This window comes from Bipolaris victoriae (genome assembly GCF_000527765.1).
Source record: "Bipolaris victoriae FI3 unplaced genomic scaffold scaffold_15, whole genome shotgun sequence".
Lineage (NCBI taxonomy): Eukaryota > Fungi > Ascomycota > Dothideomycetes > Pleosporales > Pleosporaceae > Bipolaris > Bipolaris victoriae.
The window spans coordinates 295,742-321,713 of NW_014575377.1; the positions used below are offsets into that span (position 1 = coordinate 295,742).

At 51.7% G+C, this 25,972-nt stretch overlaps 9 protein-coding genes across 9 annotated transcripts; 4 read left to right on the forward strand and 5 right to left on the reverse strand.

The window, feature by feature from the left end:
* Positions 1-2: 2 nt before the first annotated feature.
* On the reverse strand, positions 3-1,806 carry COCVIDRAFT_90464 (hypothetical protein; the record flags this gene model as incomplete). The annotated part of the gene is made up of 2 exons (XM_014704485.1): positions 3-88; positions 150-1,806. The coding sequence occupies 2 exons, from the start codon at positions 1,804-1,806 to the stop codon at positions 3-5; spliced, it is 1,743 nt and encodes a 580-aa protein (XP_014559971.1).
* A 1,751-nt stretch (positions 1,807-3,557) lies between these two features.
* Positions 3,558-3,890, forward strand: COCVIDRAFT_23909 (hypothetical protein; the record flags this gene model as incomplete). Its single annotated transcript, XM_014704397.1, has 3 exons — positions 3,558-3,563; positions 3,626-3,726; positions 3,842-3,890. The coding sequence occupies 3 exons, from the start codon at positions 3,558-3,560 to the stop codon at positions 3,888-3,890; spliced, it is 156 nt and encodes a 51-aa protein (XP_014559883.1).
* Positions 3,891-4,678: 788 nt separating this feature from the next.
* COCVIDRAFT_23910 (hypothetical protein) lies at positions 4,679-5,596 on the reverse strand (the record flags this gene model as incomplete). The annotated part of the gene is made up of 1 exon (XM_014704398.1): positions 4,679-5,596. The coding sequence occupies one exon, from the start codon at positions 5,594-5,596 to the stop codon at positions 4,679-4,681; it is 918 nt and encodes a 305-aa protein (XP_014559884.1).
* Positions 5,597-6,273: 677 nt separating this feature from the next.
* COCVIDRAFT_90496 (hypothetical protein) lies at positions 6,274-8,777 on the forward strand (the record flags this gene model as incomplete). The annotated part of the gene is made up of 3 exons (XM_014704486.1): positions 6,274-6,856; positions 6,992-7,292; positions 7,406-8,777. 3 exons carry the CDS (start codon positions 6,274-6,276, stop codon positions 8,775-8,777), a joined length of 2,256 nt encoding a protein of 751 aa, XP_014559972.1.
* A 971-nt stretch (positions 8,778-9,748) lies between these two features.
* On the reverse strand, positions 9,749-11,252 carry COCVIDRAFT_90521 (hypothetical protein; the record flags this gene model as incomplete). The annotated part of the gene is made up of 2 exons (XM_014704487.1): positions 9,749-10,642; positions 10,938-11,252. The coding sequence occupies 2 exons, from the start codon at positions 11,250-11,252 to the stop codon at positions 9,749-9,751; spliced, it is 1,209 nt and encodes a 402-aa protein (XP_014559973.1).
* Positions 11,253-15,158: 3,906 nt separating this feature from the next.
* Positions 15,159-16,433, reverse strand: COCVIDRAFT_35001 (hypothetical protein; the record flags this gene model as incomplete). Its single annotated transcript, XM_014704488.1, has 2 exons — positions 15,159-15,524; positions 16,095-16,433. 2 exons carry the CDS (start codon positions 16,431-16,433, stop codon positions 15,159-15,161), a joined length of 705 nt encoding a protein of 234 aa, XP_014559974.1.
* A 224-nt stretch (positions 16,434-16,657) lies between these two features.
* On the forward strand, positions 16,658-19,050 carry COCVIDRAFT_90476 (hypothetical protein; the record flags this gene model as incomplete). Its single annotated transcript, XM_014704489.1, has 5 exons — positions 16,658-16,796; positions 16,872-16,971; positions 17,036-18,562; positions 18,668-18,751; positions 18,816-19,050. The coding sequence occupies 5 exons, from the start codon at positions 16,658-16,660 to the stop codon at positions 19,048-19,050; spliced, it is 2,085 nt and encodes a 694-aa protein (XP_014559975.1).
* Positions 19,051-22,713: 3,663 nt separating this feature from the next.
* Positions 22,714-23,476, reverse strand: COCVIDRAFT_90534 (hypothetical protein; the record flags this gene model as incomplete). The annotated part of the gene is made up of 2 exons (XM_014704490.1): positions 22,714-23,064; positions 23,135-23,476. 2 exons carry the CDS (start codon positions 23,474-23,476, stop codon positions 22,714-22,716), a joined length of 693 nt encoding a protein of 230 aa, XP_014559976.1.
* A 549-nt stretch (positions 23,477-24,025) lies between these two features.
* On the forward strand, positions 24,026-25,723 carry COCVIDRAFT_13305 (hypothetical protein; the record flags this gene model as incomplete). The annotated part of the gene is made up of 1 exon (XM_014704372.1): positions 24,026-25,723. The coding sequence occupies one exon, from the start codon at positions 24,026-24,028 to the stop codon at positions 25,721-25,723; it is 1,698 nt and encodes a 565-aa protein (XP_014559858.1).
* Between the last annotated feature and the right edge of the window lie 249 nt (positions 25,724-25,972).

A 25,972-nucleotide genomic window follows, 5' to 3' on the forward strand; every position in this document is an offset into this window, starting at 1 on the left:
TTTCACTCCTGCTGCGACATGTGTGTTGGGAAGTTGTAGTCTGTGTAGTCGATGTGGACGAATGCACGGTCGACGTAGGGTACGCTTTCTGTAGACTTTGTTAGAAACTTATTCACATATCGTGGTACAGGATAGGGGGATAAGCTTACCAAGAACGTACTGCAGACTCTCACCTAGATCGTGGCTATCCCTCAGACTGAGATTCTCATCAACGACAATGTCAACCTCGACGTTCAGCTTGTCACCGGCATGGTATGCCTGGAGACCCTGGATTCGCTTGATGCTCTTAGCAAAGCGCATAGTCATGTAGAGCAGGATGTTCCTCTCGTCGGCAGTCGCGCTCGCACCGGTCAAGTTACGAACGTGCTCTGCGGATGTGGCACCCCAGTTGATAATGACATAGGCAGAGAGCAAGATACCGCCGAGAGCATCGAGCCACCAGATCTTGGCAAAGTAACCAACAAGCGGGAAGAAGATGGAAAAGGTGTTGAAGACGACGTCGGTCATGGCGTCTTGGGCCAAGGCTTGTACACTGGAGTTGCGGATCAAGCGGCACCAGAGCCAGCAGAGACCCTTGATTACGACGGTAGAGGCCATGATAGCAACAGCAGGAACACCCAGTTCGACAATCGTGTGGTCCTTGCCGGTAAGCCGTGAGATACCCTCAATACCGACCTGAAAGAAGGAAGTCATCATGATAACGGAGAAGATCAAAACACCAATGGGCTCGAGTCGCCTGCGGCCAACAGGGTATGCGTAGCGATCTTGACGTGCAATCATCCAGGAAGTGAACCACACGATGGCGGTAGAGAGAAAGTCGAGCGCGGCGTCGACTAAACTGGCGACGACGGAAAGCGAAGATGTCATGATTGTGACGACAATCTTCAAAATCAGCAAAGCCGTGTTTGCGCTAAGATTGACGTAGAGGGCCAGTTTGACAATGGGACTTTCGGTGTCTTCATCTTCTTCTGGTACCCAGTCCATGAGCTTCGACTTGGCTGCTTCAAGGTCGTCCTCATCGTGAATAGCATTTTCATTTGCCAGTAGCGGCGTGTTCTCGTCGATCTCGGGGACTTTGTACAGGTTCTTTGGTGTACGCTTGACCATGGGCTTCAGCGCGCCGTTGCCATTGCCATTGAGACTGCCCGATGAGCCAGTTCTACCCCCACTGGAGAGCCCAGGAGTGGCTGTACCGGAGTTGCGGCCATCCAGGGCTGGCGTCCCTGTAGACGAGGATTCCTCTGTAATTGTGGTAGGGATCTTGACCGCGCCCGATTCCAGGTTTGTGTACTCCTGAATGAGGTTGTGCGGTAGCGAGGAGTCGAGAAGACGGTCAATGTACATGTAGTTTTGGATAAGCTGGTTGTTGCGCTCGTAGTATTCGCGGATCGGCTTCTTCATGCCCTTGAGGTCTTCTTCATGCTTGTAGTATTTTTCCCACTTGTACCGGGGATTGGAGTTTCCAATTAACCGTTGGCTTCGCATCTGGGGTGTGTTGAGAATGTGTGCACCGATGCTACTCCTCCGGTCCGAATCGCGGTCATACGCCATCATAAGTCCATGTCTGTATGCTTCCATATCCTCGTCCTCTGTGTCGCTGCCGCGACGCTCGTTGCTGCGTATGGTTGACGGCCGGCGCGAGCTGTGTAGTAGCGAGGGCAGGTGGTGACCGCGCGTAGTAATGGCAGAGGCCTCATTCTGGGGAGAGAAGAGCTTCGAGTTGGTAAGACGGGGCACACTTGACGTGCGAGGGATTGTCGCCGTGGAGGGCGACGGGGGCGGTGGTGTGGAAGGATAGTCAGTCATGGCGGCAATGGGGATGAAGAAAGTGCGCAGACGCGACGATTTGGGTTCAGTTTGGATGGAAGAAATGCCCAATGTCTTGAGATGAGATTTGTGCGCGTCAACGCGGCAGAAGCAAGACAGGCGTGGGGGTGAGGTGGAGGTGGTTATCGCACTGGCGCAGGGCAACTGCGAGGATGATTGGGATCAGCGGAGACGCTGGATGGCAGTAATATGTAGGAAAATGCGCGGATTAGTCCACCACGGCGCAGATGCAGAGCGATATGCAGGCGAAGTGATGTTGCAGCGGAATCGTTCAGGCCTGAGGTGCAGAGGGCACCGGGAACCGCAATACGGCCGTGGACGCGGCAGAATGCGACGAGGAGGTTCGCCGAAACAAGAGGGTCTTTCATCCAGGGCGGGATCGCCATGGCCTCGCTCCGCTAACTCCTGCAGATGCGCCCACTTTAGCTGTGGCCAGAGCTCGCGCTGCTGAATCTGGGGTGTACCAGCCGAGATCGCCATTGGTTTCTGACAAAAGATTCGTCGCATGTGTTTCACGCAAGCCCGTCTGGCTGCTCGCGAACAAAAAATCTCACCTATGCTTCTTGGCGTTATAGGTTGGTGGACACGGCTCTGCTCGGTCGCTATACGCCAGGTCCACTCTGACCGGACTAATGTACAGCTGCATACCCTGAAGTCCGCACCTTCGAGGTTTCACGCTCCCCCCCCAACCACCTTGGCCAGGCATAGTGCAGGCGCTATATGAAACAGGGTCTTGAGATGACAGGCAATGTGCGCCATACCTACCTTTCCCTGTTCTTATTCCCCGATTCTCTTCTCCGTGTCCTGAGTCCGCTCACCTCTGTCCCATACTCCCCCACCGATCCCTCATAATACAGAACAGCCGTTCCAGACCCACCAATTACCAATTCCATGTCCATATCGCCTCAAACGATTGTGGCAAATTATTGGCCGATGGCTCAATGGATGCCCAGCCGGACTGCTCAGTCCATTTGAAAGCCTGACTCGTTAAGACATGTTGTTTACATGCGATGATAGATACATAAAGTTATATGTTATAAGCTGTCACAAAAGTATGCTTCTTGTTAAGCGAGCCTTTTAAAAAGCTTGGCAATGAGACTATTTAATGAGCTGGCCGATCTCAGGATAGGATATGGCATCGAGGTGAGAATTTTTCGTTGTTGACGGTATATGATGGAATCGGTCGAGATGGTCTTCTTTTTTTTTTGGAGATGAATCTTATTCGCATGCTGTGAACCAGTAGAGGTTTTCGTGATATTGAATGTGAGTTGTCGAACAGAGAGGTGAACCTTGCTATGGCTACGATTCTCAGATTATGCACACTCCGATTATACAAGAAAAGGGGAAGATTGTTGATGGTATACAAGTCATTTCATTCGTCCTGTTCCGTAGTTAGACAATCCGCTCGACTGCTTGTGAAGAAACATAGCGATCGTGAGCGAAAGGGATGGTTCTACGCACAGACACGCCATGAGGCATCACGACGTCGTGACGCTACATTTCTAAACCGAGGACATGTGCAGTGCACAACGCAATGCCGTGTAGGAGTGTAAGAAGGTTGAGGTGGGGGCTTGGGGCATCCGCACTAGCACCACCAAAGCTCCCAATGCGGTCTAGCACTTCTGACTGCTTGGCAGCGCACCATGGAGCTCGGCTAACAGCCTGAAATTCGCTTTTCCACGACAACGACAACTTCTTCGACATCCGACTACTCACAACAAGCAGTCAAGATGCCGGTATGATATCATCTCCTACGGTCATGCCGCCATGTAGGAACGCCTATTGACGATTTTTGCAGAGCCAAAAGTCATTCCGCACCAAGCAGAAGCTTGCCAAAGCGCAGAAGCAGAACCGCCCCATCCCTCAGTGGATTCGCCTGAGGACCGGCAACACCATCAGGTATGACTTACTCGCAGCATTCTCGGGGACTCTTGTGTCTCTCAGAACTGCATGCAATGCCACAAGACAGACTGGTCATGACCGTGAGAACTCGGACTGACATTGCACCCCCAAGGTACAACGCCAAGCGACGACACTGGCGCAAGACCCGTCTCGGTATCTAAGCGGATCGCCCCCTTCAAGCCATCCCTCACTCGATTTCCGATTCCCAGCCACCTCTTTCGACGACGACAAGGACTGTACGAAACGAGCGATCATATTGGGAATTTCGCACATGGCGGGAACCGAGCGACCAGTCTTCTAAGCGAAGTACATCTGCAACACGAGGGATGCAGTGGGCGGTACTCTTTTCACGTTACCGGATACCTCCCTACCTCTGATTCACGGCGCTTTGGGTCTGTAAATGGGCATGAAAGGAATCGATTCATGATGGTTAGACTAGGCAGTGATGAATGAAACCACTTGCTGGGTCGCAATGAACAACGAATGATGTTTTGATTGTGTGATGCAAGCCGCTCGCAGTTATCATGTCGTGGGATTAATATCCAGAGCCGCTCTCGTGGCATTGTACTCCAGAACGCGTGAACCGAGAAAGCAACCCACTCGGATCCCAACAAGCATGATGTGGCCATTCGGATGGCGACGATACTGCAAAGTTCAAATGATTAGCATTATGTACTGCATTAGTCATGTAGACCAACGACACTTGTGACGCACTTGTGAACATAAAACTTCGCGGGCTTTCCCACCCCAACCATTACTTCTACAACATCCCGAAACAAGTTGACCTTCTACATCTGGGTTGCTAATCCACAAGCTAAACTACCTCATGGACACCTGTATATACAGTTTACTCAAGAGCGCATCTGGCTTGGCTGGACTTGGCTGAAGCCAAGTACCGCCACATGAAGCCACGCCACGAGAACCAGACACCAGCTGCTTTCTATACCCATTACCGCCCACTTCTCACCTGAAACTTGGGACGATCCGCCAGATCCACGACCAAACAGGTCTCCTCGCTCTTTCCCGCCGTATTGTAGAGGCTGACTACGCCCTTATCGATACGCAAGACGGTACTGCTTCCCGCATAGCAAAGCCCCTTCTCCATTCCACATCGATTGGCCAGAATGACGCACACTGGCCTGCCGGCTTTATCCTCAACAAGGGGCTGGAATCTTTCAACCCAATATGCCACAGTCGCTACATCCGGTTGTGATGGGTCCGTTGCGAGTTCAGTCGGTGAGAGATGACACAGCCAAGCCATTGAGACGCAGATGATGGGCGACTGGAAAGACAATGCCTTTGAAGCGAATTCGTAGTCTGTCCACGGAGCAATGAACTTGTAAGGATTGATATCCATACATATGCCCAGTGTGACATTTCCCAGCTCTCCCAGCTCACCGGCGAAGAAGGGCGAGTCTGGGGATGCAGGATTGGAGAGGTTATGGGATTTTGAGCCTGGGCCCTCGGACGCCCATGTTTCGTCTGTGTAGTAGAGGAAGGACTTGCGGTAGTTGTTTATTACCTCTCCAGATGGCGACACGGTTACTATCGAGTTGTATTGCGTCTGCACATCCGCCGGGTTTCTAGAGGGTACTGTGATTTCCGGGTATCCGACCGTAACATGGCAGTTGTAGTGCTTTGCGGTCTGTTGGGCCCATTGGGTGGATATGCCTGCGGTTGTGGGCTCCAGGAAGGGCTTAATCTCCTCGAGCGAATGGAAGTTGTAGCCGGAGAAGGCAAGTTCCGGGAGGATAAGCCAGGCCAAGTCGGCAGGTATTTGGGTGGCTTTTAATATGCCGTCGGCGCGCTGGATATTGTCTTGCAATTTGCCTACCTCCGGGGCGAACTGAAGACACGCAACTTTCATATTTCCGGTTCCGTTGGTGTTGTTCTGCTTCGAGCGAGGTTTGGTAACGTGTTGCTGAGAGGTGAAGGGGCGGGATATGACAGCAGGTGGCGAGGGCGTCTTAGACACACCCTAAGCAGAGGGTGTTTGATTCACTAGCCGTCTAAAGCGATGTATTGGTCGGCCTAGGAAGGCCTTGGTCAATTGTTGAAGAACCAATCCGTGTACACAAAGGCAGCGGGTAGCAATTGTCCAGATACCGATGGCATGTACATGAGTAATACGCTCGCTTGCTTGGCAGTCTAGAGTGTCAGATGACCTAGACAGATGATACTGATAAGCGCATGCTCTGTTCCTTCCAAATAAGCTCAGCGAGGAGTGCAGTTCTGCTTGTGGGTTGTGGGAGAGGCCCTTGGTGAACACGAAGGGGGCCAGCTTGTCTCGCCCCACTAGGGTTGATCGACGAGGCACGCTCGTCGCTAACTCAGGCCAAAGCCAGCCAAAGCCAGCCAATCGCGCAATTTGCGCCCCGGGGAAACATCGCTTGTGGCAGCTATGACGCGCATAGCTAAAGTGCCGTCTACTATGAACCTATCCACAAACACTACCATTGCCATTACCATTGCCATTCACAGGCTGCCCAAGTGCATCAAAGCCATGCAGATTGCAAGCCGGTAGCCCATCTGCATCGGATCGAAATGGCAGGAAGACGGCTCGTCGACGCCGCCAAGCTTTTCAATGCCTCGAGAGGCGTCGCCCAGCAGCACATTGCACTTCGATCGAACCAGTGGGATGCCTACACAAAGACATCGTCGCTAGCCAAAGCAGTCAAGAATCAGACCGACCGCGTTACTCTCACGGCAGCCGCTGCCATCGCCCTCTCTCAACGCTTCAGCGAGGAAGCACCGTCGTACGCAAAAGCCGCGGCCGATCGAGCGACAGGCGGACAATGGACACAGCAGACATGGAAGTCGCAGCCATCGCATTCTGAGGACATTCCGAGAAGGGAGACAGTCAACAAGGACCAGGCGCCAGCAGGAAGCGTTAAAGAGGGTGTGGAACAGGACCATCACTACGATCGCTCCACACAGAACACAGTCAACACACCACCGCCTACAGAGGAATTGGAAGTGGAGCAACGGGAAGCACCCAGGTCACCGCTGCCCGATGGCACCATCCCAAGCAATGGATTGACCCTGGAGCAGGAGGATAAGGGAAAGGATGTTTTCTCGGAAAGACCGGTGCCTGAGACATCAAAGGATCCTTTAGCACAAGACCAGAGTGAGCAGGCCAAGAAAAGGGACGAGGATCTGAAGCCGGTGGAGTCTACAGATACTACTATACCATTGCCTGGAAACCCGAGGGGTGATTCTACACCAACCGACAAATTTCAAAAGACCGCCACGCCTGGACAAGTCGAGGACGATATACCAGAAGGCATAAATACGGATGTGTTTCATTCCAAGCGCGTCGCGAGGATGCTTGGAAGCGACCCTTTTTCGCGGAAAGAGTATGCAGAGCGGAAGAGCAATGGCAGGCATCCACTTGATGATCGACCGGTGGGCAGGCACCCGCTTGATGATCGACCCATGGGTAGACATCCGCTTGATGATCGGCCTTTGACACCAGCACAGAGGCCAACTTCACCAGCGTCACAACCGAAACTGTCTCAGGCACCGCAGTCAGAGACCACCTCCAAAGAGATGGAACAGCTTTCGTCTCAACTTGCTCAAGATGCTCAGGCAAATGCAGCTGCATCCGAGGTATATCAAACCTACTCATTGGCCTGAAGTATGCTGATTTACTGACAGTCGTACCGTAGTCAACCAGCGAGATAGCAGCAACTTCAGAGAAGACAGCATACACGCTACGAGAATCAAGAGTCCCGTCATCACGGTTTGGCCGTATATGGCAATATGCCGGTTTGGGCACTAGCATGGCTCTCGGAGCTGTGGGCGAAGGTCTTCGACGTGCAACTGGTAGTGCTGCATCGACCACCGGCTCCCTCATGTTAAGTGAACGAAACCTGGAGATTCTGGTAGCGAAATTGTCACGCATGCGAGGTGCTGCCCTTAAGCTTGGTCAGATGATCAGCTTCCAGGACATCAAGATGCTTCCACCTGCGATTCACGATGTACTGCAGAGAGTTCAAGATAGTGCCGACTATATGCCAGCCTCGCAAAGAAACAAGGTCTTGAGCAGCAACCTTGGCCATAACTGGCGGGACCTTTTTGATTCATTTGAAGACGTTCCTATAGCGGCAGCTTCGATTGGCCAAGTGCATAAAGCAGTACTCAAGTCTACGGGGCAGACGGTAGCTGTCAAGGTGCAATACCCTGGCGTTGCCAACTCTATCGACTCGGACCTTAGCAACCTCTCCATTCTCCTAACAGCATCCCGTCTCCTACCCAAAGGACTCTATCTTGACAAGACCATTGCAAACGCACGCACAGAGCTAGGCTGGGAATGTGACTACACACGCGAAGCAGAATGCCAAACCCGCTTCCGTGAATTTCTCCAAGACGACACAGACGTCTTTACCGTTCCCAAAGTCTTCACTGAAGCCAGCGGTCCTACAGTCCTCACTGCCGAGTTCATGCAAGGCGTAGGCGTCACCAAACTCAAAACCCTCACCCAAGACCAGCGCGACTGGATCGGCACCCAGATCCTGCGTCTCTGCCTCCGCGAAATCGTAGAATTTAAATTCATGCAAACAGACCCCAATTGGACAAACTTCCTGTATAACCCCAAAGCAAACAAAATCGAACTTCTAGACTTTGGTGCAAGCAGAGATTATCCAGATGAATTTGTCGAACCTTACATTCAAGTCCTTATCGCTGCCTCCAAGGGTGATAGAGATGCAATCCGCGATTTCTCACTCCAATTGGGTTACCTAACCGGAGACGAGAGTCCCGCCATGCTCGATGCGCACATCCAGAGCGTACTTACCCTCGCTGAGCCATTTAGTACATCCGGTCCTGCGGTCTATGACTTTAGAGATCAAACCATTACGGATCGGGTGCGTGGTTTGATTCCCGTTATGGTGAAGGAGAGATTGGCGCCTCCACCCGAGGAGACGTATAGTCTGCATAGAAAGCTTAGTGGTGCGTTTTTGTTGTGTGCAAGGCTGGGTTCGCAGGTCCCATGTAAAGAGCTTTTTGAGAAGGCTGTGGGGACGTGGGAGGCGAGGAAGAAGGCTTGAAATGTGGTGTTGTGTAACAAAAAAAAGGTGATTTTGTACGTGTATAGATATTCATATATTTGTATCCCATGTATTCTGTACATCTCCCCCATAGCAGAAATAAACATTTTTGCAATACCCGCTACAACATCCTTGTCGTGAATTCATTTCCATCCCAAATCCAAGATCCAAATATCTCTCCAACCCCCCCCCTCTTTTTACCTTCCCTTCCAATTCGACACTAAAGAAAAAAGTACACAAACCATGGCAATCCAAACTTTACCATTCCAAGCCCCCCACACCCCCCCCCCCTCTCTCTCTCTCTCTCCTCGCTTACCCCGTTACACAAACCCTCCCGCCAACTTTCCCCTTCTCGGAATAAAACAAAGTTACGCTACCTGCACAAGTAAACCATAAGAAAGCAATCTTGGAAAGAGGAAAATGATTAGCGAGGAAGAAGAGGGATTTGTATGTGTGTGGGGGGGGTGAGGTTTGGGGTTATGTGGATGGGAAGGGAAAGGAAAGAAAAGAAGGTGTGTGTGGCTGAGTTAGTTGCTAGGGGGGAGGGAAGAGGGTGTGGGTGTGTGAGCGACCGTTATTTTCTTGTTTGGGGGGGCTTGATGGAAAAAAAAACAAGGAGAAACAGAGATATGGTGTGTGTGTGTGTGTGTGTAAAAGTGAATTTTCGACAAGGAAACAAAAAAATGGCGATTGAACTTTTCAGAGATAAAAAGAGAGGGATGATTAATCAGGTGTATATGATTACTTTTTTCTTCTTTTGTAATGATGGATTTTATTTAGTTTAGAATTGTTTTGTATCACTACTTGGAAGAATCGACTCTGTGCGATTCTAAATATACAACTACACAACACTTTTAACATTTTCAACTTTTCGTTTAACCACTCCCCGGGGAGAGCAAAAAAAAAAGAAAAAAAAGTTCATCGAGATCCCTCCCCATTCTCATCATTGCTTTTACCATTCCATTCCATTTCTAGTAACTTACCAACTTCTTCTTCGCTTTTTCCTTGATTTCCTCTTCAGCCTTGCGATTGACCCAAAAATACGCAGCAAGGGAGATGAACGAGCCAAAGCCAGCTGCCATAATCATTCTACCGCGGAAGCCCTGTTTCCTCTTTAGCGCCTCGTCACCACCGAGAATAACAACAGCCTTTTTAGACCACGTGTATTCTAATCCACTATAGATGGTGGTTGAAGCGACAATGGCAGATATGCCTTGGACAAGCGTCTTGACGCCTTGTTCGCCGCCCAAAACGTCCTGGATCGACATGAGCAAGCCACCCGCCGCGGAGGTGGTAGCGGAGGGGTCGTGCAGCAAGTTTGTGCAAAGCAAAGTGCCGAGCAAGCTTAGCTGGAGGAATGTGTTGAACTTGGAGACGGTGGTAGGGTGGACCTCCGCGCTCGGGAGGCTGAAGTCCCAGTAGCGTGCCATGGTTTTGGGCGCTGGGAGGCTGGCGTAGCGGTAGTAGAGGGCAGATATGGCGAGGCTGACGTCTCTTCCGAGGATGATGCAAGCTAGTGGCATGGGTAGACTTCCGTTTACGGCGAGACATGTTACCAGTGTTGTCATGAGGAATTTATCGGCCATGGGGTCGACTACGCTACCGACTACAGTCTGTAGGTTCCAGCGGCGGGCGATCCAGCCGTCAAGAAGGTCAGAAAAGGCGGCGTAGATGAAGAGAGAGAAGGCATAGAGATGCTGGTCGTGAATGATGAGGTAACCGACTGCAGGAGTTGCTATGAGGCGGGAGAAAGTAAGCATGTTGGGTAGATTGTAGATTTGTTCATGGCGAGGCTTGTCGAGTTTGAGCGTAGATTTGATGGTGGTGGCGAGTTTGGCGGATGCTGAAGTAGGTGGAACATGTTGCTATTTTTTGGTTAGTATTATCCCTCCATGGACTTGAAGTACTGTGTGCAGTTGAATGTAGGCTGAGATGGAATATTGATTGACTTGGACAGAATACAAAAATAAAATAAATAAGATGTGAGTGAAGTTTAAGCAACAAACAGTGATATAGAAAACAACCAAAGAAACTGCTGCTTCGAATTGAAGAAGATATTGCAAGCCAAAAAGTCCATGTTGACAGAATCATGTGATTCTCAGCCCTTGGAGTATCGTGACAACCGTCAGGGTGATGATGTCAGGACGCGCACAAACCTACCTCTGCATTATTTCGAGAAGCCGACGGTTCCTTTGCCTTGTCCTCGATACCCAGTCTCCGCGTTGTCGATGTGCTGAACAGTCCAATATGCCCCTGACCGCATTGCCCGTAGGCTGGGCCTCTCACCACTCTGCGGTGCTGGTATGTTTTTACGTCATTGCGAGTCCAGGTTCCAGAAGCACGTGAGGCAGCCAGGTACAAAGAGGGCCGACCATGTGCGGGCCGGAAAATATTTCCTAGTCCAATTGAGGTGCGTGGGAGAGCTGCAGGGATGTGGCAAGGTGATATGGCCCTCGCCGTAGATAGGGGGATCATGGATGCGGAAGCATTCGCGGGTTCGTGGTCGCTTCAAAGAGCTTCAGCACGAGGCTTCGTAGCTACTGTGGGAGCCATGCCAAGCTGCGCTAGTGGCCACATGCAGGAAGCTGTTGAACGGACTACATAATACTGCATGTACGTATGTACGTGCCTACCTTTTCGGAAGCATCTCCACACTGAGGTATTTGATAGCGACATACATACTTATCGGAGTATATCAAAGCCATGCGTTGGTGATGATTACGACTCTTGGGACTTGTTCTGGAAATCGACCCAATGCTTGCGGCTTCTCCTTGGCCTTGCAGGTTGCTCAGCAGTAAATTGACAAGATTTCACATGGTGTTGCCAGGCCGCCATCAAGATGAACTTAATTATATGCGCTAGACACAAGATTACATAGCCGGAGTTTGGACTCAAGGGAGCTGAACAGCCGCCGCCGTTGAAATGGTTCACGGTACAGCCTCGATTCGGCCTATCAGTGTCACGCCGGTCAACGTACTGAACCTAGTCATTTGGAATTCACATATAGGTGGTTCTTGCATGCATTCGTCGGCTTGCCACCGGTAGCAATAGTTGGCAGATTAGGGTTAAGTAAATCGTTGTATTGATGAACGGGGGGTTGCACCTAGTCGCACTACGGCCGCACCGCGGTCACCTTGATGCAGACGATAGCAGCCACAAATCCAAGGCCTTGTACACGGGGAAGAGCGTGTGCTCGATACGACGCCAGTCCACTTGCGCAGGGTCCAGACTGGGGGCGTGAGGGAATCACAACGACACAAGGGTCGATCAGGTGCGCAGGATCGGGATGGACCTAGACCCCTAGTATGCGGATGTTCCCCAATTTCATAACCTGGGGACGGGTGGTTGTTGCTCCATTGCGGCGATGAGCAACCCATGTGTGCACAATTACCACTGCTGACGACAAATTTCGGAGGATTTCATGACAGTTTATTCACTGCAATTGCTCTCTTCACTTCTTCTCGGATGTTCCTTCCGACAATGACCGTCTTCGCGGTCATGTTCGGCCGTTTGCCCGATTCTATAGCTGCGAGTGCCTGTCCTTATTGTTCTACGGTGGGGCGGCTCTTTCATTGCCCCTGAGTTGAGAGTATTGAAAGCTTGAATCGCTGTTCGAGGGACTCACCGGCGATATGCCCTATTCCTCGATTAAAGCCATCTGGCCGCAAGTGTCGCAAGAACCGGATCTACTGATCCTCGCAGGCTATACCGAGCAACGAAATGCACCACCGACTCACGTCCGAAAATCCACGGTGGTCCGTATTTGGAATGCCACATGATCGTGATCCGCGGAATGTGAAGACCGTGTTGACCCGTCCGAAGAGTGTCTCGACCAAGTAGCACCGGTGGTATTCAGAGACAGCAAGTCAGCCTCGTGGTCTACCATTGTTCCCGACCGAAGATGAAACGGATGCACCATTGCTTCTGGTCAGCTTGTAAGCTGAGTATTGTTCCCTAAGGCTGATGGAACACGATGCACTGGCACGATGCACTTTTTCGCAGGCCGCCTCTAGCTACGAGTAGTTGCAGTCGCTTAGCATTAGAATTAGGGTTTGGGTCGACCATGTGTCATGATTTCCGCATGAAGAAGGGACTAACGACGAGTTGGTGACTTGGCTTGGTTAGTGGACCATTGAGTCCACTAAGGAACTTTAAAAAGTCACCAGCATGATGTTGTCGGCATCGATGGCGCAATTGCAATGCGTTAGATCAAACTCAGCAGCTGGACGGACGTGGAAACGTTCCAGAAGGAGACGAGTTTTTTTACTGGAGCGGGCAATACTCGCGATCTGGACAGGCGAGCGTGGCTCGCTTGAGCAATGGCTATGCAAGACATGTAATGTTTCGACGTCGGCCGAAGCATCAACGCAAAAAGGAACGCCCCGGATTTCTCGAAGATGATCTTCAAGATCAGCCCGGGAGTGTACCCGTCGGGTAGTCTTGTGATGGCAGAGTGCAACAACGATTACGTTGCTTTGAGAGACCAGACCTCTTGTGCAAGTGGGTGATGGGGATGAAACTGGCGGCAGTCTGATACAGACCCTCAATATCTGATACACGGATAGCAGATCGACGACGAAAACGACGACCGAAGAGGGCGCAAACGACGCAGCATCGGCTACAGGGTCTCCGCTGGCAGGGCCGCATGTACTTGGGTGTGTATGAATAATGGCATTGCTCGTCACGCCTGCCGTAAACCGGTGGCGGGCAAAGATCAACGGCGATGGAAGGGGGGTGATGGATGGGCTGCAGTTTGTCGCATCTACCCGTATTCGTGTGAACTGGTCGGGGGGAGGTATGGGGTCGGCCACGTTCACGTTCACGTTCACGTTGACATGCAGCAAAGGCAGGGACAGAAAAGGGGAATTACGAATGCAGATTGTGGCTGGCAAACGGCTAGAGTTGCCAGCCCCGTGGGCTGCTTTGGGTTTGTGAACCCAGTCGCCCAACGATGGCGGTTGACCCAAGGCTAACGTCTGGCCCGAAAGCGGATAGACTTGATATAGCGTTTGGTGTGCACAGAAGAAGAACGTGAATCATGGCATCTAGGCCTCTTGTGGTAGTGGTGGTGGTGGTGGTGGTGGTGGTTGAGGGAGACCTACTCCGAATGGAGGCAGTGGAGAATAGTTGGGCCACGTGCGTCTGAGTGGTTGGCGGGCTATATCAAGAAACATTAAGATCATGGGGCGACGTTGCCATCATGTCATTTTGCAAGACGGAGGTGTTAGCGAGGCCAGCCCGCCCGCTTTTGAGCGGCAGCTCGTCACCCGTTTCGGCAGTCGGCCTAAGGGCCAATAGGTTTCAGAAATGCAACCTCGAGGACCGCTAACGCAGGTACAAATCTCACACCAGCCGAAATGGCTCGTTGCTCCGACAAGTGTATCATGACTAGCTGCGAAAAAGATGGCAGGGCGGGAAATTGTTTTCGGCAGCGGCACTGCAAGTCCCACTGGCGGGCGCAAGCGTGTGCGGAAACGTGCGCCCATGTTTACTTACTACCCAAAGCCAATATTGAATGGACTGGCGTGTGATATAGGAAGCCGGCCATGTATCGGAGGGGGGAAGCAAGGCGAGGTGATGGCGGTCAAGAAGCATGGACGCTGTCTGGCGTGATTGCGAATGTGTGCAAGATTGGGTGGCGGCGAGTTATTAACATCCCAGCAAGTAGTTGGTGACGGGTGAATTGGGGGAGAGAGGGAGGGAGGTCTAGGTCTAGGTGTGTACAAGTACACCTATGGGCGGACGCGGGCGGAAGGCGGACGCACAGCAGCAGAGTTACTAGTTGCGTAGCAGAATTCCCCACCGTTTTTTTGGGGGGAGGGGGGGAAGAGGGAGAGGGCGAGTGGAGGGTAAGGGAAGGCAGGGTAAGCCAGAGTAAGAGGGCAGCGGCTGGCATCAGATGGGAACGGTCAGCCAGTGACATCAGGGCGTAGTGATTGCATGAATATCGAGAGCAACGGGCATCCATGTTGTCCCAAAGCGGGCAGCGCTTGCACGCAGCAGGGCATGTGGCCGAGGCGAGCAAAGACGAGCAAAGGCGAGTGACTAGTTCCCCGACCAATCGCACCTGCCGACGGCTCATGTCGGCTAGCCCAAAAGAAATCCTGAAACCGCTCCCACACTTGACTGGCGAGCGGGCAAAGCGTCACGCCGAGCAGCGAGCTTGCATGCTGTGGCAGACCGTGTGCTGGGCTTGTATGGACGACGACAGCCCAAGTGCATCGAGGCAGCGAGGCAATCTGATCAATTGAGTGCATGGACGGGGGATGACGGGGCATAGGGATAGGTAGAGGGCAGAGCATCTGGACAGGGCAACGTGGCCATGAAGAGATTTGCAAAAAGGCCATGGGCGCTCCCGCGCGGCGAGCTCAGGGCGGTGTTTCAGATGAAGATCAAACCACGGCCGCAGGGTTGATTTGTGGTGTTGGTGTGCATCTGACTGTGTGTGGTGTAGTGTAGTTGGGTGGGTGCGGATGTAGGTACGACATGGCAGGGACAGAAAAGCGGCCGTGGATCGAGGTAGTGGTGAGGGACGAGTGGCAGCGAGGCTGGGTAGCGTACTACTGCGACTGCCTGTGACGCACAGACGAGGGCGATTTGAGCAAGAGCGCAGGTGTGATGTACCTGCAGCAGTAGTCCGCAGTTGGAGTGGGCGGTCCAAGCAGACTGGCACATGCCGAGGATGGGGAAAGGGAGGGCGCGTGTTTGGTACATGCAGATCAGAGGACTAGCTTGCAGCAAAGGGGACTAGTAGGTGTGTGTAGTGGGCAGTGGGCAGTGGGCAGCGCGAAGTGTGAGTGCGAGTACGAGTTGTATGAGTAGTAGTAGTGGTGGTGGTGGTGGTGGTGGTAGTAGTACAGGATAGTCGCGGCGGCGGCATAGGGCGAGTGTGCCGGCCACGGCAAGGAGCGGCAAGAAGGAAAATAATCGTGTCGCAGTAAGCAAGGCGAGATGTGATGAGCGGTTATGCAAAGAAAAGGGAGTGGGGGGAGGTGATGGATGGATGGACGAGACCCGCTGATAGCAAGAGTGAGTACTAGTTAGTAGTGTATGTGAGTGAGTGTGATATTGTAGTATAGGAAGGCGGCATCCGAGAGACGGCAAGGGGGCTCTTTCCTGTATAGGGTACAGGCAAGTCAGTATGTATGTATGTCCATGTACGTATACGTACGTAGTAGCATGTATCCGGGTGGGTGTTCATGATCACAGGACTGGTAGGACTGACGCAAGACAGCATCCAGCATCCAACAGGACCCATTGCTCAGGTCCCAGTAGGTCCCCACCCGGTGCATCCATCCATCCATCGAGCAGGTCGACCCATGGGCGGGCGTGGGAGGCCATGCCATTCCCTTTGCATGCATGCCACGGCCTCCCATGGGCATGCGAGGGCATCGGCGGGCCAGGCCAGGGCGCACACGCCTCCCGGCCCACGAGTCGCCACGATCCCTGTCCGCCAAGGAGGGCGCGAGCGGGGCCCTCGGAGCCCCAATTGGCCGCGCTACCTGCACAGGCCGCCCTGCTGGCTGGCGTGCGGAAATAGATCAATGTGAGACGACTAGGCTCCTGTTTCACTCGCCCTCCGACACCTAAAGCTGCCGCTGCCCCCTCAGATTTGCGTTTCGCATCCCCCTCCCAACGCCGTCCCTTCGTGGTCATCCTCGAGACTGCTATCTGAGGCAGGTTCCTCACGTTTTTATTATCCGCCTCACGTTCACGCGTTTTATTGTCTACTCCTTTTAAACATAGCCTGACACTCTTTCGTTTTCAACTCCTGGCAGGTCCTCGACGACCCATTCCACGTGCTGCTCCTCCGCACCTACCCTCTGACGTTGGCTCCCTCAAACCACTGAACACAAGACCCAAAGGTGTTGCAGCCCGCCATGTATCCATCCGCCCACCATGCCCAGATGCCGCCGCCCCAGGCACGCTCCGTCGCACCCGAGACCTTCTTACTCGATCAGGACGCCCAACAGAGCCTGCCCCCAGACTCTGTCGTTGCCCTGCAGCAGGTCGACAACCGTATGTGTACCCACTGCTGCATCTCTTGCCCCCCGCCTGCGCCCATCACAAACTGACACGCCACCTGCACCACAGTCAAGTACTTTCTCATTTCCGCTCCTGTAGACTGGCAACCCGACCAGTACATTCGCCGCTTCCTGCTCCCCACCGGCGAGTACGTCTCGTGCGTTCTCTGGTAAGTCTGCCGCCACCTGCATCTGCACCCCGCACCACCCTTCTAACCCCGCCGCGCTTTGTAGGAACAACCTCTTTCACATTTCTGGCACCGACATTGTAAGATGTCTGTCATTCAGATTCCAGGCTTTTGGCCGCCCCGTCAAGAACTCGAAAAAGTTCGAAGAGGGCATCTTCTCAGATCTGCGCAACCTCAAGTCCGGCACAGATGCCTCGCTTGAGGAGCCAAAGAGCGCATTCCTCGACTTCCTGTACAAGAACAACTGCATCCGCACCCAAAAGAAGCAAAAAGTCTTTTACTGGTACAGCGTGCCACACGACCGCCTCTTCCTCGATGCTCTTGAGCGCGACCTGAAGCGCGAGAAGATGGGCCAAGAGGCCACCACCATGGCCGTCAGCGAGCCCGCCCTTTCCTTTGAGTTCGATTCATCACAGTCGCTTTTCGAGCAGCTCACCAAGGCTCAACAAACAAACTCTTCTTCTTTCAACAACAACGTTCAGCCATCCTACCCCACCACATCGCCCGACATGCGCAGCATGGAATCCATGCCCCCGCCAACAATGGTGCCCGTCCAGCAGTCGATGCCCTCGATGCAGCAGCCAATGCACGCCGAGGACCCAATGGCTCACTACCACCAGCAAATGTCGATGCCTCCTTCAATGCCTAACAACATTGTAAAGAGCAGAGAGCAACGCGAGATGAGCCAGTCTTTCCAGTACGACCGCAACGGCATTCCCTTGTCGCAGATCCACCAGCGACACAGCTCCATGCCCGCATACATGGAGTACTCGCCCGCGCCTTCATTTGTCTCTTCTCATTACGAGGATTACAGCACTCGCGGCATGTCCTTTGAGCCATTGACCCCTCCTCAACACCAAATTGGCCTTGGTGCCGAGCCCGCATACATTGCGAACGAGGACACTGGTCTTTACAGCGCCATCCCAGACCTTCCAGCTCCCAACACCTTCAACCCACTGATGAACCTTCCCCCATCGAACCTGATGGGCCCTGGTTATCCCGGTGTTTCAAGGCCGTTTGCTCCTGGCAACGTCTACTCGGTCATCGAGGGCTCGCCTACCTACAAGCAACGGAGAAGGCGCTCTTCCCTGTCTGCTGGCATTGCTGCTGCCGTCACTGCCTCTGGTGCCGGTGCCCATCAAGTCCACCGCCCCAGTGACTTGAGGCGGTCAATGTCAAGCTCAGTTGTTCCCCTAGCTGAGGTTGACGAGAGCACACACAACTCGCCCAACAGTGCAAACGGCGCAAGCTATGCTCCTCCTCAAATGCCAGAGTCCAAGCCAGCCTTTGACATGTCTCGTCAAGGAACTCCGCTCAACACTGTCGAGGAGGACCCTGAGCCCCAGTCAGCTCCTCTGCAGCACGACGACCTCAACAACCTGGTCAACGGTGAGCTGTTCGAGAGCCCTCTGCAGCACAGCGCCATCGCTCGTACCGCTGGCGCTGGTGGCCCTATCTACAGGCGCGCCCGAAGTGCCACCATGATGGAGATTGGTCCATATCCACAAAAGTCGCACTCGTGCCCGATCCCTACATGTGGCCGTCTCTTCAAGAGATTAGAACACCTCAAGAGGTAAGCGCGCGCAATTTCCTGTTTTCTCTCCCTCATGTTTCACCACGTTGTTCCTTGCCCCACTATTTTTGTTGTTTTGCATAGACGCTGACCCCCGGCGCTTAGGCACGTGCGTACCCACACTCAAGAACGACCATACGTTTGCCCGTTGTGCAACAAGGCTTTCTCACGCTCAGACAACCTTGCCCAGTACGTTATCTCCTCGCTAGCAACCATCCAATCAAATAAGCAAAATGCTAATTTAGTTTATTAGACATCGTCGCACACACGAGCCCCGCGCTGACGGCGAGCCGCTGAGCGATTACCAGGACGAAGACCTGGAAGGTGAGGATGACCACCTCCAGTCGCTCGAGGATGATTTGTCGCCTGAATCTGGCAACGATTACCTCTCTGGCCTGTCTCACTCAATCAACGACATTCCTGGTCCCGGCCTAGGCATGACCATGGCGCCGCCACAACATGGCTTGATGGCGGGCAGCCACTACTGAGTAGGCACCGTTTCCGCCACCACCAACAGTCCCATCACGACGTTACACACGTGAAATGAGCATCTCGGCGTAGTCAAGGCGCAGCGATCTAGAAGGATACCTCTTTGTTTGTATTTTTTGTTTTTTCTGTTTACATCTTCTCTTCCGACTTTGTGTTTTAATTTGCTAGACCGAAGTCTGTCCTGTGTTGGGGTCATAAGTGCTGCATTGCATCCCATCCTGTTTTCATTTTTCTATCTATCTTCCTCTCTCTCTTCCAGCCGTTTGAGCAAACGGGTGGTCTTTGTCACCGGATATTGGCTTGTTTAGGCTTGGTCATGACAACTACGAACATGAGTACCCCTTTTTTCTCTTCTGCTTTTTCAAAGTCTCATTGTTTGATTATCTTCGATTTTTCCCTGTTTTACCACTTTCATTTCTTAGGTCTTTCTTGCCTGTCGCATCCAAATCTTGCCAGAGCGCTCATTCTGTTTTTTCTTCTCTTGTTGGTTGCGGGAAAGAACACATATCCTAGCTGTTTGGCGGCATCGTTTTGCTTACAAAAGTCATGGGGGTGTTTTTGGGGGAAAGGGAAAGCCTTTTTAGTTGTTGTTGTTGTTGCAAAGACACATTATACACACATTTACACTTCACACATTGTTCTTTCCTCAATCATCGTCGAAATGTGTCCTGTTTTGCCTTTTATCAGGCATCGTTGTATCAATGTGTGCCTGTCTGCGCTTAATACTTGGAATCAGTTACACTTCAATGCATAGAATGAAAAAAAATCAGAAACTTGCTCATCATCTTTCCTTGCGTGTCCCCTGTCTTGTCCTTCACTATGCGGTTGCGTGAAATTTCCCTTGGTTTAATAAGCTCCTCATTTTGTTTCCTGGGGGGAGGGGGGAATAGTCAAATCTCCTTCTACATCCTTGGTTTTTTTTCTCTTTCGTCCGTCTATTTTGTTCTAGGTCATCACGTGGCTTCTATTTCCCATCCAAATCTCGGTTATCTTTGATGTTGTGCTAGTCTCGATACGCGGTGTTATCTCGCTCATATCTCTCTCATTTCTCATATCTCCTGTATGTTGGAGAGAGAGATAGAGAGCCATGATAGGTGAGAAGCGGGGACCGGTGTAGATATACACACAGCTTTTCGCTCCCTACGCAAGAAACGGAGGGGTTTTGCGTAGATAGCGAAAAAAAAAGGCTGTGTAAAGTGCCCTCTTCATCGTCATTCTTTTTTTTTCCTGATGAATACCACGATATGTACCGCGGTATCTTTCTATAATGTCTTCCCCCCCCCCCCTCGACTTTCGTTCCTTCCCTTTCCAGCATCCGTACCCCGCACCTTTACCTCTTACACATACTTACTCTGTCTCTCTCATTTTTTTCGCTCTCTCTCTCTCTACCCAGATAGGATAGTCCACACGCTCGGAGTCCGGCCATCACGGCCGTCGCCGCCGCCACCACCATCCATTCCCACCCTTGTTGTTTCACAATCCCGTTACATCTCACCGGCTGCACTGCAACAGTTTACCTTTCTTGCTTTGCTTTTTCTTTTCCACATCCTTTCCCCTCCCCCCCACACACCCCGGTCTCGCCACGTTTTTTTGCCTTTTTTGTGCTGGGGAGGGGGTGAGGGAAAAAGCTTTGGTACGTCTACGCCCGCTGCTGGCCCCGCGGGTGCGCGGGCGTTGGGCCGGTTGGGCCGATGAACCCGCAAGTGCCGTGTGTATGAGATTTTATGTGCGAGCGGGTGGGCTTTTTTTTTGAGGGGGGATTGGAAGGGAGGTGTTTGATCGGCCTTTGTCTGTGTGTAGGCACGGGTGTTTGTGTGTGTGTGGGGCTGGGTATGTTTGCCCTGTTCATTATTTTACACCTCCCCCCGTACGAACGTGCTTGTGCAATTCGGTTGTATTCGAAGCGTTCGTCTCACAATCTTTTTTGGCTTCACAATTGTATTTTGGCAAAAAGAGAAAGGGTAGGCAAGAAGAAAAGCGATAAAGCTTGTTGGCGGTTTTCTCCGGCATACAGAGGCGTCGTCATCGTCATCACTGTTGGTTGCGAGACTCTGCTCGCCCTTTGATTACCATATGCTGACACATACACACCTTTTTCGTGTTTTTAAAATTGAACCTGGCTTTGCTTTTCGGCATTGGTTTGCTTTTGGGGCTGCTCGTTATTTTACTTTACACCTTTGGGGCTACGTGTTTGGTTGCGCAATTGTGCGTCCTTCGGGGACGGGCTTATCTTACATGAGATGATAGTGGCTTTGGGGAGGGGGGGCCTTGTGGGGAGAAGGGGGGTTGGGAGTCTAGAATGTTGGAGTAGGTTTTTTTTTCACGGACGGTGACATGCCCGTGCTTGGAGATTTGTTGTGCACGCGGTTCGGAGGGGGCCTTGGTGTGGGGACTGCAGGTTGGAGGGGGGGTCTCTTGGTCACGTACAGGAACAGCACAGGTTTACGAGGTTGGGTTGTTTCAGGTATATTTGGGGCGTTTGCTTCGTCGCCACGGCTCCGGTTAGAGCGGGGGCCGGGGTGCGGGTGTGCCTGGTGCCGAGCTCGCGATAAACGGACGGGAGGTTGAGCGCCGCGCGCGCGTGCGACTGCGGGAAAAGGAAGGTCGGATGCAAAAAGGACGAAGGGTGCAGGGAAGGGCAAAGAAGGAATTACTGAGAGGGATTGCTGCTTGCATTGCGCCGCTAGATCGGGATTGTGCCTTTCGATCGTGATTGAATCTTGGATGGGATCGCGATCGAGATGGATCATGGTAGCATTTAATGTATTCTTTTATGAGGTTTTCTTTTCGTCTTCTTCTTCTAATCCTTCTTCTGGTTCTAATTTTACGTTTGCGCACTTTTTTCTACACTTGTTTGTTTGTTCGCTGCTTGTTCCTTCGCTTGTTCGTGGATGAGGGTGTGTATACTTGAATGCTCTGTTCAACTTGACTAGACTTTTGATCATAGAAAAAAAGTCAAGGGTTGCTTGTCATATTGAAATTCATACGGACTTATTGTTCGGTCGATCAAACTACAGTGTGAACTCATGATCGATGATACCAAAGGGATAGAGAAGTAAGCTTCAGGGAGTGCCCTGGAAGAGTGTAGATCTCATGTTTGGCCGTTTCATTTGTAATGCTATCATAAGCTTATGTGAAAGACTAGATTTTCAGCACACGAGTACATGGTCTACAATTCCGAGAAGACGATTACGGAGACGGACGGAGAAGTGGACGTTTATTTGCATCGCCTCTATACAAGCTTGCGTATGCAGATGCACGTTTATCGTATTCCTTCTTCGTAATACTAAGAGTCCACATTCCTATGCTCATTAAATTCATACAGAATATGTGAGGATATCTTATACACATTGGTTCCTTGGTCACTAAAACTACACCACTCATACAAGACTATCAGCACTTCACTGGCACGCTATGTAGTGAGTGCGATATAACACATCACTATTTTTCAGGTTGAATAGCGTGTGACTAGATATGAAGAGTACTTTATAGGTAGGATGTATAAATGCTTGGCTTTCATCAACCGAATGATTTAAAGAAAGGCCATAACCTTCGTAAACCACAGTTCTCTATTGTAGCTACTATTGGACAACAAACTCAATTGACTACAAATTATTTCAACGAGCAACCCAGCATCTGACTCTTCTCTCATCAATAGTACATCACTCCTCTCTGATGTTGATATATTCGCCCTTTCCACTCTCCCAAAATGACACTGTCTTCTTGGCGATTGTTCCAGGGTTCAGCACTTTGTTCTCAGGAGCTACAGTTCCTTCGACATGAATCAAACCAAAATGAATACCACTGTCGCCAAAATAGCGACGGAAGCTATCCACCATGTTCTTCTGTGAAGCCTTGACCAGACTTAGTGAAAGAAGCTGCGGAATGGGATCCCATGGCAGGTGGCTGCTTGTAACAAGAAGAGCAGGCTTAAGAGATGTGTTAGATTTGGCGAGGGCTTGGAGCTTGGGAATGTAATGTTGTGAGATTACGTAGAGAGATAGATTGGTTGTCTGGGAGTATGGTCAGTGGACACTACGTGATAGGTCATGTGGATGAGCATGTGGGAAAAGGACATCCTACCTTGAAGTCCTCATCGATTTCCTCAACATCCACGCCCAGGACTTCGCCTGGCTTGACGCGCGCCGCGTTGAAGAAAATGACTTCGACATCCTCGCCCTCGGTCAGGCTATCAAGCTCCTTGAGTACACCAGGAATCGATTTGAGATCTGCAAGATCGATGCGTAGAGTGTCCACTTTGACCGAAGAGTTGACTTTCGAGACAAAAGGCGCATCTTCATTCTGTAGTCGTTCTGTGTTACGGGAGAGGAGAACGATATGGTTGATGCCCTTGGAAGCGAATTCCGCAGCCACGTTGTTACCAATGCCAGAACCAGCTCCAAATACGATAAGAGTACGCGCCATGACGGAGATGTTATATAAGTTCAAAGTGTGCTGCTTCAAGTAGTGATGATAGCGAGCATGTCTGTCGAGGCTACGACTTTATATCAGCAGCTTTCCAAGGAATTCCGAGGTTGTACACCTGTGATCTGACCAAGTATCACTAGTTCCGGATGATTTCATTACTACTGAATGACTATTGGCCGGCTGCATGCAAACGAGCGATAGACAAGGCGTACTGAACTGGACCGCCTCATGCAGTAAGATTCCTACGTAGAACCGTTCTTGTGTCTCAAGAGGTTTGTCGGCACTTGTACATCATTGTCTATTGCGTGATATGGCGAGTATGCGACACAAATTGTATGCCACGATATTTCTAAGTTTCATGCAAAGGGTTGATGTAATGTCGACATGAGGCATGTTTCCAAACTGAGTGGTAGTTGGACCCACAATCACCCGGGCGCGCTATGCTAGTGCGGCGCGTCATACTGCAGCCTCCACCTAGAACTTTCTCACAACTGGGTCAGCTCAAGACAACAACACAGCTTCTGCTTATTGTGCTTACAGAGCAAAATGGATTTCTCCGTGGATGAAAATGATGCTCTCCAACAGTACATGCCCAGTCAGTTTGGGAAAAAAGATGGCTCTGTAGACGTTGAAGCCCAGATCGAACGCGCACGCCGAAAGGTTGTCGACGAGAGCAAACTAGCGAAGAAAGATGACGGATCAGACGATGACAAAGACTCCGATGACGATAGCGATATGAGCGACGAAGAAGACGAGTTCCCAGTGTCGCACGAGTTGATTATCAAAACGCACGATCGCGCAGTTACGACAATTGCCCTTGATCCCTCTGGCACGCGGTTGGTGACTGGCAGTAATGACTGCATGCTCAAGCTGCACGACCTGAGTGCGCTCACCCCGAGCACGATTCGCGCGTTCAAAACCGTCGATCCATTCACTACCAAGCCATCACAGACAGCCGAGTCGCATTCAATACACCAGGTCCTATTCGGTCCACAGTCTGGAGGACAGTTTCTTTGCATAACCGCGACATCACAACCGAGACTTTTCAGCCGGGATGGAGATCTCATATTGGAGTTCGTCAAAGGCGACATGTATCTGAGAGACAAGCACAATACAAAGGGACACACGGCAGAGGTTACTAGTGGTGCATGGCACCCGACGAATCGCGATCGTTTTGCTACAGCGGGTACGGACAGTACAGTGCGGATATGGGATGTCAACAAGAGGATGAAGCAGGAAGAGGTCATTGTGTACAAATCCAGAGCTGCTGGCAGCGCGGGTATGACCAGAATGACTGCCATTGCCTGGGGCGCTGCAGCCGAAGGAGGAAGCAGTATGCTGGTTTCGGCAGCCCTTGATGGAAGTCTGGTCATGTGGGGTGGCGAAGGACCATATCATCGGCCTACAGCTGAAATCAAGGATGCGCATACGAAAGACACTTGGACCAGCGGAATTGATATCAGTGCAGACGGGAGGTTAGTGGTCACGAGAGGCGGCGACGACACGATCAAGTTATGGGACACGAGGAAGTTCAAGATACCTCTGAACACGACATCACACCCTTCTACCTCGTCACAATTCCCCACATCGAACATTCAGTTCGCGCCGAATATGCAAAGCATAATTACAGGATCTGGAACTGGCCATCTACATATCCTCAACCCAGCGACGCTTCGTCCAGAGCTCGTCACGCCTGTAACACCAGGCTCTCCTCTAGTCACGGTCAATTGGCACCCGAAGCTCAACCAAATCCTCACAGGTTCAGCCAATGGTCAAACGACCATCCTCTTCAATCCCAAGCTATCCAACGCCGGTGCCCTTACCATCCTCAGTAAAAAGCCCAAGAAGCGACACGTTGACGACGACCCGTCCCTCACGGTAGATATGGACCCCCTAGGTATGGCAGGCGAGGCCCACGATCCATCCGGCAACGCGGCATCCTTCTCAGCGCGCCATCCTACCATTGGCCTCACGGCATCAGGCAAGAGCAGAGATCCCAGAAGACCGCATATTCCTGCTACGACGCCTTTTGCCAAGTCTACACCTGATCAGAAGTATGTCATGGAGCAGATTGCGGGCAGTGATATGAGGGACGAAGACCCTAGAGAAGCGCTGCTCAAGTATGCGCCAAAAGAAGGTGAAAAGGCCATTTTCACGGGTGCATGGGAGAAGACACAGCCAGTAGGCATTTACAAAGATTATGATAGCGAAGAAGAGAGAGATAGCAAAAGGGTTAAGCGGTAATGAAAGCAATGCGATACCCAGTTACACTGCTGGGTCAACCCCAGTAAAACAGATACGCGTACGATGTTTCAATCCATTGGGCGACTAGTCTTGATATGTCAACCTCGTATACTCGCAGGGTAGCGTTGAACCATTGCAACTGGTTATGGCCCAAGCCCAAAACAGCAAAGTGTATTTCTGTCGCACAACCGCGTCCACGTCGCGCCCCCTCGTCAGCAAACAACCCCACTCTCTTGCATCCGAACAACC